The 17,705-nt window shown below is 35.7% G+C and overlaps 1 protein-coding gene across 10 annotated transcripts in view; it reads right to left on the bottom strand.

The window, feature by feature from the left end:
• Positions 1–17,705, bottom strand: part of NOL4 (nucleolar protein 4) — a 563,001-nt gene that overhangs the window by 115,143 nt on the left and 430,153 nt on the right. For 7 of the 10 annotated variants that reach the window (XM_025273156.3, XM_006066107.4, XM_006066102.4 and 4 more), the window contains one exon: positions 17,127–17,318. The exons of the other annotated variants lie outside the window; for them this stretch is intronic. In XM_025273156.3, the coding sequence (XP_025128941.3) occupies positions 17,127–17,318 (192 nt within the window). The remainder of the gene's footprint in view (positions 1–17,126; positions 17,319–17,705) is intronic. 10 annotated transcript variants of the gene reach the window in all.

Here is a 17,705-nt window from a genome sequence, read left to right on the forward strand (position 1 = left end):
AAATTTCAAAGATGAATAATGAGAGCTAGTTAGAGGTTAACGTTAGAGATACTACAGATCCATCATTCACTCCCATAGCTCCTTTGTCACAAGTGTTTAATCTGGGCCATTAAGTTTGAACAGGCAGTGGCAAAATTCCTGACTGGGTTTTGTAAGGAAAACAAGTCCTTTATTTCTCTTATAACCTACGACAATGCACAAAAAAACAAAACAAGAGACGGGGCTGAAACAGTTGGAAAAACTGACAGACACTCTGACCATGCCAAACCATCTTAACATGAAATATTATGGCTATTTACAGGCTAAGTTGTGACACAATTGATACAAATAAAATCCTTTTAAAAAAAAACTTACTTTAGCTTAAAAACAAAATGAAAATTCAGGCCTACAACAATTTTTCTATAACAAAAATTCAGTGTTCTAGACGTGAGATGAGTATGTGCCTACATGTTTTATTTATAAAATATGTGTTAATATCAATAATGTAATGGGTACATATTGGAAATCCATCTTCTATGTAGCTCACATTAAAATTCATTAAACCCCTAAGTTCCTAATTAGGTACAAAGTGTTTGTGATTTTCCGTATCATTCATGATAATCTGAAAAGTTTTCCATTTTCCCCATAATTACATGCAAAATTATCTAACTGAAAGATGAAGTACTTAAAGATACTGAACATTTTTTTAAAAAGTAAGACAAGCAAATGGTAGATAAGAAGATATTAATGCATAAAAATTAAATCAGGTGAGAGCAAAATATGAAATTACAAAAAAAAAAAGAGTCTTTTAGGAAACTAGCATATGTAATGGCATGCTATCTCAGGTTTTCAAAGCCTCCATCCAAATTACATGTGGATACCACACATATTTACTAGAAGCCACCAAACTCATAACGATCTTTTAAGTATTTTTGTAAATGAACGTGAACATGCCTTTATTGGACTTGATTCATTTTGCTAACTCTGGCATGTCTCATGTGCTTTAGCAAACTGAACCATAGCACTTCTATCTCAAACAATATTCTAAAACAGATAAATACAGACCCACAGTGCTTTAATGGATACTTCTCAGTAGCACTTGTTCAGTGCAGAAAGAGACCAGGCTTTGACCTTGCTTGAACTAGGAAGAAATTTCTGCTGCTACCTCAGCCAACTCCCCCAGGTTTCCAACTCCAAAGTGGCCTCTGCAGGCAAAAGGTAGGAAAGGTATGCGGTACAGTCTCCACTTGCTAACCCTGTAAGATATTGGAAACACCAGCTGGACAACTCTGATAGCAAAGCATTAGGATTCTCGGGATGTGATTTTTCCAACAGAAAGAAAAGAAAGAGGCCCCATAGGTAGCAGGAAGAAAGAAGCAAAAATATTTTGACAAGGAAATTACAAAGCCAGGACTCTATATTGGGAATAGAGAGGGTCAAGTGCGGTAAACATTTAAAATTTTTAAACTGCCATAAAGGATATATACGTAATTTCGAAATGAATATTGCTTCATTTCTTTCTGCACTTCGCTAAATATGAATAAGACAGTCTAGCTCAGAACTGAAAATATATTCAGCTACAAAAATCAGTGTTTCATTAAAAGACGGCCATAGCGTGGCTCAAAATTATACTCTAAACTTCATGGAAATTGGATATTCAATGTTGTCCTGATATACAACTGAACTGATTCAGTTGATATACAACTGAATTATGTTTTGAGGCAAAGGGGTCATAGGAAAAATGGGAATAAGAACATTCCCTTATTAAAAAAAAATCATTTATTTGACTGTAGCTGGCATTATTCAAATACTAGAAGTGAAACTGCATACCTTTATAAACTACATCTTTCGATACTTCATTTGGTTCTAGACACTGAATTAACAAAAGCAAAGCACAGTATCAGCAGTCTCTATGAAAGTTCTTCATCCATTTCATTTATTCGTTTAACCTGGTATTTCTTTTTTTTTTTTTTTTTTTTGTTTTTGTTTTTGTTTTTTTTTTTTTTTTTTTTAAATTTTATTTTATTTTTAAACTTTACATAACTGTATTAGTTTTGCCAAATATCAAAATGAATCCGCCACAGGTATAACCTGGTATTTCTATTCAAAATTAGAAATATATAATACTACGTGCTATGCTTAGTTCCTCAGTCGTGTCTGACTCTTTGCAACTCCATGGACTATAGCCTGCCAGGCTCCTCATCCATGGAGATTCTCTAAGCAAGAATACTGGAGTGCGTTGCTGTGCCTTCCTCCAGGGGATCTTCCCAACCCAGGGATCAAACCCAGGTCTCCTGCATTGCAGGTGGATTCTTTCCTGTCTGAGCCACCAGGGAAGCCCATATAATACTATGAAGTTTCATCAAGCAGATTAAATTGTAGTAGTAAATACATATATCCCTTAAATAAATAAAAGTTTGTAGAAAAGAGAGTACACAAGGTAAAACATCTTTTGAAGTAAAATTAGTTGGTAGAATTTCCTCTCAAATTCTGTTTTTTTTTTTTTTTTAATATTTAAAACGGGAAATGACTTTTACTAGAAGAGTATACGTTATTGTGTATAATAACTATATAGTTTCCTTATTGAGAAAATGATAGAGTTGGGTTTTTCCCAGATATATTTATTTGGTTTTCTCAGAAACTAGAATAATGTCCTGGCTGAGTAGGATGAGATATTTCTTAAGGTCACTGGGTAACCTATTCATTTCAAGATTTTGGGGAAAAAGTTGACTGCAAGATAAAGCAATCATGTACTCTTTCCTATTAAGAGGAAGCAATGGGTAGAAGCAAAGATATGTGATAAAACATGGCCAGAGGTTACACAATATAATTTTGAAATTAGAGTTGTTCTGAGTTTATTGTAGAATCATAACCTGACAACTGTAAATGGCCATAGCGATCATTCAATGCAAGTTTCTTTAAACTTTGAAGAAACTTTTCTGCCTAATTCTGAACTGGAAATAGAAGCCAGGTTTCATGTACCGCAGTTCTCATCTCTTCCACTCTCCTAAATTCTGTTGTATACTTAGTACTTTTACATAATTCATTATGAATAAAAATATTTTAGGAGAAATGTTTACACATAAACTCTTGGCTCAACTAAAAATAAGCATACCAAAGATAGCTATTTAGACATTTGTTTACAATTATAACTAATAAGCTCATGGGAGAAGGGCAGAATGAATGAATGAATAAAATCTCTCTTACAGTTTAAGAGATATATATGTGTTTTTCAAGGAGTTTAAACTATACTAACTAAAGACAAAATATGTGTCTCCAAGAACACCAGTCCAGTTCATTCTCATTAATTTTAAGATAAATATTAATAATACCTAACTCATAATGAGTGCTTAGGTGTGGAGGCATTAACACAAGAATCTTAGGTTCATTATCTGATTTCTTCCAAACAACACTTGAGGAAAAAATATACTACTTATATCACTCTTTTAAAGAAAACCAAATTAAATCCCTATATAATTTTCCCAAGATCACACAGCTATGATGTGGAAACACCAATATGTAATTCTGATGATACGTTTGGAATAATATTCCTTAGTAAAACTTATTCTCATTTTAAAACTAAGGCCTCAATGAGTTTAAAGAAAACTAGAGCTCTTAAATACTACACATTCTTATAGAGGAATCCCTGTACAGCTAATTCAATTTTGCACTGAAACAAAGAATATATTAGGACCTTCTTAAAGTCCTTATCTTTGAGTGGTCAAAATCCTCGTAAAATGTTTTCCTATTAATTTTTTAAAACTCTTCTTCATTAATAACATGATAAAATGGAACTTAATTCAGTCACAAATTGTAAACTGAAGCAATCTAAATTCACAAGATTTTCATTTTGGAGCAAACAGAAGTTCCAAGAAATTACTGTAACACATGAAACATAATAAAGCTTAGTTTCATGCTCAAAATGAGAATGAGGAGCCAGGCAGAGAAGTTCTTTTCTGTTCTTTTTTTCCTGTAAGGCAATCCTGGTAAACATCCCCTTGGTTCTAATACTGATGAGCCAGTAGTGAATGCTAATGCTGATCAATACACAGAGTTCAGTTATGCTGTACCCAGCTATACTTTACTAAATATGAAAGAATTTTGCTGATTTTGCCTCCATAATGTAGCTAATATCTATTTCACAACTCAAAAGTACTTAGACCAAGACAGTGAGAAGGAAATTAATCAACTGTGTTCCTTATAAAAGCAGTGTTAAGAGAGAAATTTGAAACTATTATTTAGCATGAGTTCTTAGAACCATCTTCATAGGAATGCTCCTTTCCTTTGTTACATTTAATCACAGAGAGCTTATTCTAAAATCATCTCTTCAGTGTTTTCCTGGCAGTACATTAAGGGCTGTAGTCATGGGTTCCACCAGGGATAAATGCAGAAGATTCCTTCTAACACCAGTAACACACACAAGCTTCCATTGTAATAACTTGAAATAATAATATTTCAACAAAAAATCAAATGCAAAGAATAGATATTATCAGTAGATAATTTATGGAAAATAATACTTCTCCTTGTGATTGAATATAGCTCAGTAAATCTACTATTTGGTATATATCTTAAAAAATTTAAAAATGATTTAAGAATGTGTATAATCATCCACTTTATATGATCTATACCAAGATTGAGATTTGTTACCTATTTCTTTCCTGGATATGAGCTGATCCTAACTAGCTCGCACTAATTATCTCTTCATAATTAACTGTCATGCTCAACTGGGATGACTTGATCTATCCTCAGCACTGTCCTTACTGTAATAATTATTTATGCCCAAATCCATAGTGGCTGTTTCATTAAACAGATGGCTAAACAGTCCTGTGGGGCTTTTGGAGTGTAAAAAGTCACATTTTAATTGGGGACTTAGGATGTGATTGCTGTTAGCACAAAGTAAGTGTGTCTTTCCTCATTTATGCATGTAAAACCTACCACACCATTTTTTGGTCTTAAAACTGAAACAATGTTAGAATTCTCTGAACTTCTGCTGTACCCTTAGGATGTGGTAGGGTTTTTGTTTTTTTTTTTTGGAAGTTATAAAAAAATAAAAAGAAATCAAGAATGTAAGCTTATGTTCATGGGAGACTGTGGCAATGCTCTCCATTCCAGTGTTTAAATAGAGCTTAATCAAGTATTAGACAAGCCGGATTAGAGCAACTGTGACATCCACCGGAGATTTTAAGTGAATGAGTTTTTTCAAAGTAATTAAAGCAAGTGATTCAGTAGTCAGAGTGTAGGTAGGTTACATCCTAAATTAAGATGATATCTCCCAATCTTGTTACTTTATAAAATACATAATTTGACAATTCTGCAGCTTGAATGACATGCATATCCTATCATCCCAAAATGGTATACTCATGCCTCATCACATAACTGTTACAGTGTAAAAAGTTGCAGCTCCCAAGGTATCCCTTCTTCTGAACAGGCAGCTTCACCTATGGACATCAGTGGACTAAAGTAAAGTTTAGCAACTATGTCAGACAGACCTAGATTATTACTATGTAATTGCCTTCTTGCAATCTGCCTGATCACTTTTGCTATTTAATCTCTGTGAGCCTCATTCATTCTGCCAAGTATCATTATTTTATTTTTATCTTTATGAATGGCAAAATTGAGGTTCCTCAGCTAGTTATGAATAGGTAAAATAATCTCTGTGTCAGGGAGAAGTAGTTAGAATTCCATGAAGGAAGGCACATAAAGTCACTGATATCTTTACTAGCTTACTGAACAAATATACTTCATGAGCACTTTCTGTATTTCAGGTACCGTGCCAAGTCCACATATATGGAGATAAACAAAATCAGTACTATCTCTATTATCATAGAGTTCACTTAAGTTAGTACAATGCTTAGCATATAGGGTATATGCTATGCTATGCTAAGTCACTTCAGTCGTGTCCGATTCTGTGTGACCCCATAGACGGCAGCCACCAGGCTCCCCCGTCCCTGGGATTCTCCAGGCAAGAACACTGGAGTGGGTTGTCATTTCCTTCTCCAATGCATGAAAGTGAAAAGTGAAAGCGAAGTCGCTCAGTCGTGTCCGACTCTTAGCGACCCCATGGACTGCAGCCTACCAGGCTCCTCCGTCCATGGGATTTTCCAGGCAAAAGTACTGGAGTGGGGTGCCATTGCCTTTTCCATAGGGTATAACATACATGTAATAAAGCATGTTCATTACAGACTCACAATCTTTTATAAGCAATTCTAAAATCCTAGAGTTGTATAAGCTGAAATATTTCATGCACTCAGGGCAAACTCAGTTGGCAGAAGAAACTGATTATGAGGTATTTATAATGTTTCTTTTTTCTTATTTCTATGAATATTCCTAAGTTTTGCAGCAGAAAGACTAATATATTTGTGTATGGGATGTTTCTCCAGACCCTATTGTGAGTGTTAAGCAATAAATAGAAGATACACTTTATCATGTCTCCCAAATCAAAAAAGTTCTGAATTCTGGACCACTGATGATCCACGTTTTTAGATAAGGATGGTGCATGTGGACTAAAGCAGAAGGCACACTGTCTTGAAACTCACTCTGTGGGGTTTCAGTGGATGTGATAAGCAAAGTCCCTTACTGACCTGACTCTGGCATGGGAGATCATTCCTTTGTTCCCAGTGACTGTTCCAAGAAATGGACATGTGATCCAAATACGGCTAATCCAAGTCCTTTCATGGAAAGTACCTGCAGCTGAAAGATGGAAGACTACTCCTGGATTGGGAGTTTTAAGAAGCTTAGAGCTGCTGATGGCAACATTTTCAAACAGGTAGCAAGACTCTGAGAGGTAAAGTATTAGGAGAGCAGCAGAACCCTGACGTTTGAGCCCATGGATCCAGCTATGTGAGAATCCTTGGACTTCCCAGTTTGAGAAAAATCTCTTGACCAGTTTAAAATGAGTTTTAAAATGTATTTTAAACAAAAATGCTCATTAACCTTCATCTAGGCTTTGATTTCATTATAAGTATTTGATTATGAATTGATAGTCTTTGCTTTGGCCTTAAGTTTAGAACACTATTGGCCTTTAACAATGATCTTTCACAAATACCTGGGGAATTGCTGATTTTATAGTTGAAACTAAAGCCCAATTTGGCTAAATGTCATCTGACAATACATCTGATCAAGATGAGATAAACTAAACTTTCAACTAAAATGACATTTTCATTTCTATTTATTAAAATCTCCACTAGGAAATAACTTTTAATCCTGAAGATAAGTGATTATACATACTTATGGTTATTGTGGATCATGACATCTTTTCTCCTAATTTGTGAAACCTAAAACGATATACGAATTCTATTCATACAATTAATATCACTACCTATTCACACTAATTGCCAAATAGATAAAAACATTTTTTAAATAGTGTTTCAAGAGCTAAAAAGAGGGTTAAAATAAAATGTTATATGACTGCCTTCTTTAGGAAACTAATCCTGCTAAATATTTTGTTATCAGTTATCAGTAATTTTTAAAATTGAAATGCCAGTTGTAGAATACTGTGAAAGGGTATACGATAAACATTAGCTTATCTCCCAACTGATTTCTACCACAAAGTAGCACATTGTGAATGTCCATTCATCCACTCATCCTTCATTCAACAATTTTACCTCAACTGAATTCAACAGATTAAGCAGCTTCACAAGCAACTAATTATGCTATAGAAGACACAGTGGATGATACAGAGATGAACAAGTTAAGCAGCAGAGTAGTCAAGGAACGTAACTTCTTATTAGGGAGCTAAGGCCCATATATAAATAACAGTAATATGAGACAGGATAAAATAAAACTACAAAAGTACCACAAAGTACAATTTGCACATGAAAGAAAGAAAGATTTAAAGCTGTTTTTAGCCAAAAGTGAGGATTCAATAGATACAAACATTGGATTTAGTTCCCTTGGGAGTTCACAGATTGAGACAGCAAGGGTTTCCTAGAAAAGGGAGCAGTAAAATGAATTTCAGATTAGACTGCATTTATCATGTTCCTCAGAGACCAGGTAACAAACCATGCAGGAGTTTTCATATCTGTTATTTCAGATGTTGTTGGTTTTCACATATAAGTGCTATTTGTTTCTGAAGCACAAGAGATACAAAGTCCACAAGTAACAGCTGATAAAACATGGCTAAGAACCAAGATCCAGTGACTAAAATCAGGAGCTTTTCTTCAGATTTGCTTACTGCTAATTTTCCAATGTTTCATTCTGGGTTGTCTCCTTTCTCTTAGAGTACATTTTAGGTCATCCAGAGATAGCTTGTGAGTGGTATTGTAATTTCAGTAGTTGTCTGAGGTGTCTTTCTTCCTTATTTTGGAAGTAGAGTTTAGTTGGGTGTTGATTTGTAGATTAAATATAGCTTCTCTAAACGATTTTTTTTTCCTTAGTATTTTGAAGATTGTCATCCAACATCTATTTTGAGGACGAGTATTATGTTCCGTGTGTTATACTGTTTTAGATAGTTTCTTGTTTCTTGCTGGTGACACCTGAGAATTTCTTGGGTCTCCTGCAGTTCTGCCTTGACACACACAGGTGTGACTGTCTTTATTTGTGCCACCCAGAACTGGCCTGTTTCTCTCTTCTTAGTATTCATGGCCTAGTACATTTTGAAAAATCCTTCCTCCTTATTTGTTTTAATGTTGTACTCATGCTGATTTCTCCTTTGGAATGTCTACTAGGTCTATATCATTTCTAGTCCCCAAGTAAACGTCTTTTTCAAATTCTCCCTCTCTTTTTTCCTTTCTGTGAGAAATTTCCATAGTTCTGTGTTCCAGTTTATTGATTTTCTCTTTGGATGAATCATCTTATCTGCTGTTTAACCCATATAATAAGGCTCTAATTTCAATATTTATAATGCCCATCATTTCAGTTTTTGAAATGGGATTCCCCAGTGGCCTTGATGGTAAAGCATCTGCCCACAATGCAGGAGACCCAGGTTTGATCTCTTGCCTAGAAAATTCCATGGATGGAGGAGCCTGGTGGGCTACAGTCCATGGGGTCGCAAAGAGTCAGACACGACTGAGTGACTTCACTTTCTTTTCAGTTTTTGAAGCTATCGTTTGACGTTTGTAATTCTCCCTTAATGAGAGGGCAGGCAATGGTCCCAGCTTTATATACAGTTTTCAGTTCATGTTCCTGCCTAGTTACAAACCAAAATCCACATCTCCTAAACTTGAGTTGGCATTCAACCCCAGCCCTAATCTGTCTGGGCCTAAAGTCACTTTTTCTATCTCCATATCAAATTAAGGGCTCACAACTCTGGCTGAGAGTTTTCTATTAATTTCAAGTCCTGAGAATTCCTTTTCTTTCTTCTGAGCTTATAGAGGTATTTAAAAATTGTAATTTTTTTTTTTTTTACTCAGGATTTATATGTATTTGTAGATAGAAGGTGAGTGGGGTGTATGAGAGGTATTCCATGAGTCTCAGGTCAACATAATACTTAAGGATCTATTGATGAGCAAATCTGAAAGCTATGAAGGCTGTATTCTTTACAGTTTAGTTACTCTTCAACTTTAGTAAATAAAATACATTCAGTAAATAAAGAGAATAGTACCCATGAACCCTGAATCAGGACAAATCAGTGAACCAAGAGAGCACACACTGAAAGAAAGAGTTGCGGTTCCCTGTGATGACCTACACCAGTGGTCCCCAAACTTTCTAGCACCAGGGACCAGTTTCATGGAAGACAATTTTTCTATGGACAGGGGAGGTAGAGGGTGGATGGTTTCCAGATGATTTAAGTGTGTTACATTTATTGTGCATGCTATTTCTACTATTATTACATCAGCTCTAGCTCAGATCTTCAGGGATTAGATCCTGGAGGTTGGGGATCCCTGATCTAGACATTAAAGGAAATAACAGAGCATATCAGACGAAAGGGTAGAAAGGGGCCAGATTATCATTAATTATTATTAATAAAAAGCTGATCATTTTATTTACATTATATAAAGTAATACCCCAACAGCCCTCTCCTTTAAAAAAATGGAGACTCAGAAACATCACATTAAATTGCACAGGAATTCAACCTAGGTCTCTCAGTTTTAAAAGGCCGTATACTAACACTATAATAAGAAATTTAGAATTTTTCCTGAAGTGATAAAAATTCGACAGTATCAAAGCCAAAATTGAGGAAGACTTCTCCAGGTGGGAAGGCAGATTTATCATAAGGCCAATGAAGTATAGGCCCCAGGGTTCTTCAACTGGATGGAACTAATAATATTGAAGTTTCTAGATGATGTAAGATTACAGGTAGGAATGGGAAAACAAAATAAAAGTATCAGTATTTATACATGTGTATCTGGAAATTGTCTAAAGATATGTCTGAAGTAAAAGATTTGAGTCTTCTAGATTTCTCTGTTTTAAAAAATTTATTGTGTATTTTTTTCTAATTGTAGATATATATTCATCCTTCTATATACATTTTTTTAATTCATAATTTTGTGTTACTTTACTTTTGAAAAAGGTCCCAAATTTCAGGTGCAAGTCCTAGTTTTGTCTCTGCTTGCAAATAGAGGGTAGGGAAGGAGTGTAGATGGAAGTAGGAAGTTGAGTGAGAAGAATTATTCAAGATGTGTGAGAAGCTAGAAATAAAATGATAGCTGATAAAATTCAAAATTATGGGACTGATTTGGGAAAGACAGAAGAGGAAGAATAAACAGACGTTAGTCAGTGGAAGGATGCAAGTCATAAATATAAAGAGAGTCAGACATCATTCCAAGTTTATGAACTTTGGTGTGAATGACAACAGGGGCAACTGCTGGAACTAGGTAAGTCAAGAGGAATTTGCTGGTGACTTGGTAGATGAGGCAGATTAATGGAGAGAACGGGTGATAGAGAATATAGAGAAATCAGTGAGGATATAACAGTACATTTGTCTAGCATCTGACTGAGATGTGGAATGAAATACCAAGGCTTTGTATATGACTGAGATCTACCTTGAGAGTTGCTTTTGTTTAGTCATCAAGTTGTGTCCACCTCTTTCACGACCCCAAGGCCTATAGCCTGCCATGGGATTCTCCAGGCAAGAACACTGGAGTGGGTTGCCATTTCCTTCTCCAAGGGGCTTCCTGACCCAGGGATTGAACTTGCATCTCCTGCTTGGCAGGTAGATTCTTTACCACTAGTACCACCTGGGAGAAGGCAATGGCAACCCACTCCAATACTCTTGCCTGGAAAATCCCATGGGCGGAGGAGCCTGGTAGGCTGCAGTCCATCGAGTCATGAAGAGTCAGACACGACTAAGTGACTTCACTTTCATGCATTGGAGAAGGAAATGGCAACCCACTCCAGTATTCTTGCCTGGAGAATCCCAGAGACAGGGCAGCCTGGTGGGCTGCCTGTCTATGGGGTTGCACAGAGTCGGACACGACTGAAGTGACTTAGCAGCAGCAGCGCCACCTGGGAAGCCCTCACTTAGACAGGAGAGAAGTCTATAAGGGGGCAGACCTCTGCAGCTATGGAGACAGTAAGGTGCAGTAAGTACATGGCCAAACACAGAAACTTCAGCAGTGCCCCAAATCAAGAAAAATGTACAAGAGTAGAAACAGGAAAAAAAAGTCTTAAAAAAATAGGGTGATTTATAGTCAAGGATGCAATTTTTGGATTTGGTGCAAAGATGGTCATGAGCTCTTCATGAGAAGTAATTCAATATGGTGGTGAGAACAACTCACTGAAATAAGGGACTATTAGTGGAGGCGGTGGTAACAGGTATCATTTGTGAGTATAAAAAAATCATTCAGGAAACATGGCAAAGAAAGACTCATTGAGTCTTCAAAGAAAGATTATAGAAGCCATTAAACTCAATATCTCTATCTATTTGGAATCTGGGGAGTTTTTTAAGGCAGAAGATAAGGAAAGGGGAAACAGCGAAAGGGGAAAGCTGAAACTATGACCACTGGGATGGTCACAGAAGCAATGCTCCAAAGGAGGTCAGGTTACAGGCAGCAGAAGCAGCCGGTGATCCAGAGCAAGGAAGACCAGAACACTGTCTCTGTAAACACAGCAGAGGATACTTAAAACATTTCACATGATTCTGAAAACTTTTAACATAGCTGGGACAGGCTCCTTGAGAGAAAGCAAAGACTAAGGTATACCCATACGAATAATGACTGAACTAATACTCACTGAAGTAAACTCACTGGAACTGAGAAAGTTAAAGAACTACGAGTGTAGAACATTAGCTGTCAATTATTTAGAAAAGTATTATAGGATGAAATTTAGAAAGAAATATTATGAAGAAAGAACTTAGAAGATGTTCTAGACGTATCCTGGGGGATAGTAGATGACATCTATAAAAGAGAGGGCAAAAAAATGGCACAACTAGCAGGTGGGGAATTCAAACAAAATGTGTTTGCTAATTAGCTTCAATTAAGTTAATTGGTCACAGGGAGAGAAACTGGCACAGTTGTGATCACAATGCATGAAGAATATTGTGAATAATAATGGCTGCACAGATATAAAGCTTTTCATCAAGGTCTTGTATGGAGGCCTCATGATATTTCTGGTCAAATGTTTAGTTTAAAGAAGCACTTTAGTTCATTTTGATGGTGGCTCTATTTGCTAAAGAATGAACAGCAAGTGTCCCTGTAGCTTCTGTAACACCTATACACAGTCTATTTCATGGCTATAAAAGCTGTCAATTGAAGAAAAATTATGATCTCTCTACGTTAGTTTGCATCAGACAAATAGAGGCAAAGGATATATAATAGTCAAATTCGCTAAACAAATGTACCATTTCCTAAACATTTAATACTTATTTTTTAATGAAAAAAAAAACTGTGAAACCAGAAGGTCAGATAGCAAAATTACCGAGGAGGGTATTATAGAATGCAGATAAAAAATACTGTGAATAAAAAACTTAGAAGATGGCCTGAAATGATGGTGTTTCCATAATTAGATTATTTACACATTTGTTTTAAAATTATATCTCTCCTCACCAAAAACAGATACCAGAGCTACCAAGGAAATATATACACTAAAACAAACTAAACAGATAACTGGGAAAGAGATAACTCAGAAAGATTTTGGCTCTAAACTTCCTGACAGGCAGAAAAGTGAACCTAGTAAGGTAATGATGAGAAAACATAAAAGCACTCTATTTCTGTAGGGGAAACACATGTTTTTTTCATTACATGCTAAAAGAGGGTTCCAAATGAGATCATTTATAGTGGACATTCACAAGTCTAAGGGACAATGTTCCTGGAAAAATTCTTCAAAAAATAGCATGAGATTAATTCTTGAAACAAATATGATCAAATAAATAATATTAAAGGACAAGTTAATAGGTAATTTTTCAAGAGATTGAGTTTATGGAATTCAAATACCTAGGCTACTTGATGTGAATAAAGAACTTAGAAGATGGTCTGAAAATGAGATACAAAATTTGAGGTACATGAGGCAGAATGGATTGAAAGTCTTTGACTATATCCTCCAAATATTTCCATTTAAGTTTTACAAAAATGCATCTAAACATATGCAGCCTGGTAAAAGATTCTCTAAATAATGCAAACTCAGAAAATAAAAAGAGAAATCATATCCACAACACAAATGATACTTAGGTATGAGCCAACCCCACCTTGTTCATAAAGGTTTGCTTTTACTGTTTAATCTATCATAGGTGCTCTTGAATTTAAGATCAGGACACAGTGGAGCAATACATTTCTTTTCTGGAACAATCAACAAATAGTCTTTAGAAAACTAACTGAAGTAACTTGAGTGTCAAAGCTGCATAACAGAATCAATAATGATTTGATACATTTGTCTAAGGATTAATATAATGGCTATCTAACTCAATGGTTCTTAAAATCTATTGAAAACTAACATAGTACTCTGTATTAAGCTTCTTGGATTTACTTTTCATAAAACATATTCTTTTATATTCAACACTGAAGAACTTATGATTTGAGATCATTGGAAACAATGAATTAGTGAAAATGTGTAGAAAAGTAAATAATAAGGTTTTTTAACTTCATGCATTATAGAGACTGTTTGGTGCAATGACATAGAGATTTTCACTACTTAGGCTATTAAGACCTTTGGGGTCTTAATGATTTCAGTGAAATAAGAATGCATAAATAAATATTCTAATATTTGTATGCATTCAGAGAAGTCAGTGAAAAGTACTTGTGCTCTGAATTCTTAAGGGATAAAAGAAGTGAAAGTAAAAGTTGCTCAGTCATGTCTGACTCTTTGTGACTCCATGGACTAAAGCCCATCAGGTTCCTCTGTCCATGGAGTTCTCCAAGCAAGAACACTGGAGTGGGTAGCCATTCCCTTCTCCAGGGGATCTTCCCAACCCAGAGATCAAACTCAGGTCTCCTGCATTGCAGGTGGATTCTTCACCATCTGAGCCACCAGGGAAGCCTCATCTTAAGGGATAGTGTAGTGTACATTAATTAAAAATGAATATTTTTTGTACTAACAACAGCAGAAATTAGAGTGAAAGTCCGATTCTTAAATATAATACTAACATAAGGGCTAAGTCGCTTCAGTTGTGTCCAACTCTTTGTGAACCCATGGACTGTAGCCTGCCAGGCTCCTCTGTGTCTATGGGATTCTCCAGGCAAGAATACTGGAGTGAACTGCCATTTCCTCCTCCAGGGGATCTTCCTGACCCAGGGATTGAACCTGAGTCTCTTACGTCTCCTGCAATGGCAGGTGGGTTCTTTACCATTAGTGTTACCTGGGAAACCCCTAATACTAATATAAGTTGTGATAAACCACTTCTATGGGAATATCTCTTTGAATTTCTGAATCAAAGTCAGGAAGGAACTATGTAATTTAATATTTTGTATTTTGCTTTACTTACAGAGTCTGTTGCCTTAAAGACCATAAGTAACTGGATGAGCTAAGCTTGCTGAATGTCACTTTCATACATTCATTTTAAAATACAGAATCCCCTATCAAATAGTCCTACAACTTTCCAATTATTCTCTTCAAATATATTGAAGTCGTCTTTAGGTTGTTTCATTGACTTATCAAGTACTACAAAATAATTTGCATGTAAACATAATCATATATTAAAAATGATACACATTTTCTGCATGTCTTCATACAGCAAAAATAATAAAAGAAAGCCTTTTCAAATGTTACAATTTTTAAAATTATTGATATTATATTAATTTTAAAATTATGATGGCAAGAATATTAATGTACAGTATTTAGTTGGAATTACTACCTGCCCTAGTCATGCCTTCCCTATTTGTTCCAGGCAAGGATGAGTGTTTAAAATGATGACACACTCCATGAACATGAAGTCATATGCAAAGCACGTCAAAATTCTGGTGTTAAATAGATGGCAAATTTAATATTTAATTCTAGTAGTACATTATTGAATAATATATTTTTAAAAAATAGGCTAAACTACAACATCAATTTTCATCTGTGTTTTTCATTTGTTTAATGTAGGCCTTGGACTTCCCTAGTGGCTCAGACAGTAAAGCGTCTGCCTACAATGCAGGAGACCCAGTTTCAATCCCTGAGTGGGGAAGATCCCCTGGCGAAGGAAATGGCAACCCACTGTAGTACTCTTGCCTGGAAAATCCCATGGACAGAGGAGCCTGGTAGGCTACAGTCCATGGGGTCGCAAAGAGTCGGACATGACCGAGCGACTTCACTCAGTTTGTATTTTTCCTTTAGCACTTCACTTCCTACAACTGTAACCTCAAAGAATCATGATTAGGAAACATGCTGAGTTTATTTATCAAGTCAGGCATCTTGTATTTCTCATTACTTTGTACAATGTTATGCACATTATACATATACGGATAAATGAACAAAGAGATGAACAATTGAAAATTATTAAAAATGAAATACAAAGCATTTCTTTATAATGTTTTGCTTCATGATTAGTTTGCAAACCTACATGATTTTATATCAACTTTTTTGTCCTCTATGCATAGCACAAAGCTTAAAACACACAGGTGTTCATATTTGGTAAATAAATCCAGCTAATAAAAAACCTGTGATTATCTCAAGTATACTTTATAGAAATTAAGAATTCTGCATGACAAACTGAAGTAATGTGCCTAGGTTACACAGCAGCATAGTTCTGGTGGACCTAGAACTCCAGACCATGCTCTCTGGGGACCAAGCCTTGTGTTAGAGACCATCTTGACAGACTACCTCTCTATAAGAAACAGTCATTTTCCTTTTAAAATTTCAAAGATATTCTCATAAGCCAATGTAGAAAATGGATAATAAGGGATTTTATTACTTGTCATTCATTTTTATCTGAAAAGCTCTTTCTCATATATGATACTCTGAAACCTCTCCTAAATCTATACCAACTCCTGCTCTACGATACCTAATGAATCAGAGGCCTTGATCACAAAGAGTTTGGCTTTCACAGAGGCTTCTCAAAGGTACAAATAAAATAGTTTCAGAAAATTTCTAGTACTTGTCCACTCAAGTACATAAAAATATTAAGAAATTTTTAAAATATTTTGCAAAAACTACTTCTAGGTACAACTACTCAATCAAGCTGAGGTAGAATAAAGTTCAAAAATCACTGATATTTAAATTCCAGCCATAAATACCTAACATTGGCATAATGTCATCCATCTATAAAGCCAAGCTGAATCTAAAAGCTTATGTTAACCATCCACAAGACAGACACACAAATATACCAAGTACACAAAAGCCTTACTTTTCACATAAGGAGTTTCATTCCCTGATCTTTGTTTTCAAGGCCTGCTATTTATAAAATGTTGGTATGAAATTGATACTACTTAGATGGATCCATTCATTTCCTTTTGTTCCAGAGAAAGGCATTCTCATATGCCATCTAAAGCAACCATTGGTGCTTCAGTTCAAGACTTGATTAACCTTAGATCTGCTTCAGCAGTAACAGAAAGATAACACACAAGACTGGGATGCTGATTCTTGCTGGTGTTCACTCATGTGACCCTCCTTTTCTAGGACGTGGTACCATGCGGGCCTGTGAGCACTAGTCTCACAAGGTATTCCTTACTGAATCAACAGAGGGGATAAATACTTCAGGAAGATGAAAAGGAGCAAAAACAAACAAGCAAACAAAAACCCCTTGGACCTGACGTTATGGAAAAAATTAAAAAGACACTAAGATGAAAAAAAAAATCGTGTCATGGTTTACATGTGGGATTTGGATGGAATCTAGGGCTGTGTTTTAATTCAAAACTCACCATCTCAAAACCACTTCTTTTCATCCGCCTGCAGGACTTGAGGTAAGTACGTATGCGTTTTCGGGCACGCTCTTGATATTCAGGGAATTGTCGCCTGCATGAGTCAATGATAGCCTGGATCTTTTCTTTGGGCTGCTTAGAGATTGGGACCATTCGGTCCAAGTTTTCATCTACAAACAGCCTGACAAACATCTGTTGGCAAGAGGGAGACAGAGGAGAAGGGTTTGGAGGGCTGCTCTCTGCTGTTCCTAGCTTCCTGTCTTGATTACCGATAGGAAAATACTCTTTTCTGGTTTATGCACTGGAGAACTTTGCAATGGAAAGCCAGAAATTTTAAGCAAACACCCTTTAAAGACTTTCTAAATGGTTGGATTAAAAAATAGAGAGAGAGAAAGGGAGAGAGAGGCAGACAGACAGACAGACAGAGACAGAAAAATATAGACTATCGCGTAGGAAAAAAAATCAAGAAATAACAGTAGACTGTGACAATTAAGCACCCCGTAAATTCTCTATTAATAATAAAAATGACTGTTACATTGCTACACTGCACAGTATACTAATCTCAGAAAACAAACAACA

Source organism: Bubalus bubalis, chromosome 22, assembly GCF_019923935.1.
Source record: "Bubalus bubalis isolate 160015118507 breed Murrah chromosome 22, NDDB_SH_1, whole genome shotgun sequence".
Lineage (NCBI taxonomy): Eukaryota > Metazoa > Chordata > Mammalia > Artiodactyla > Bovidae > Bubalus > Bubalus bubalis.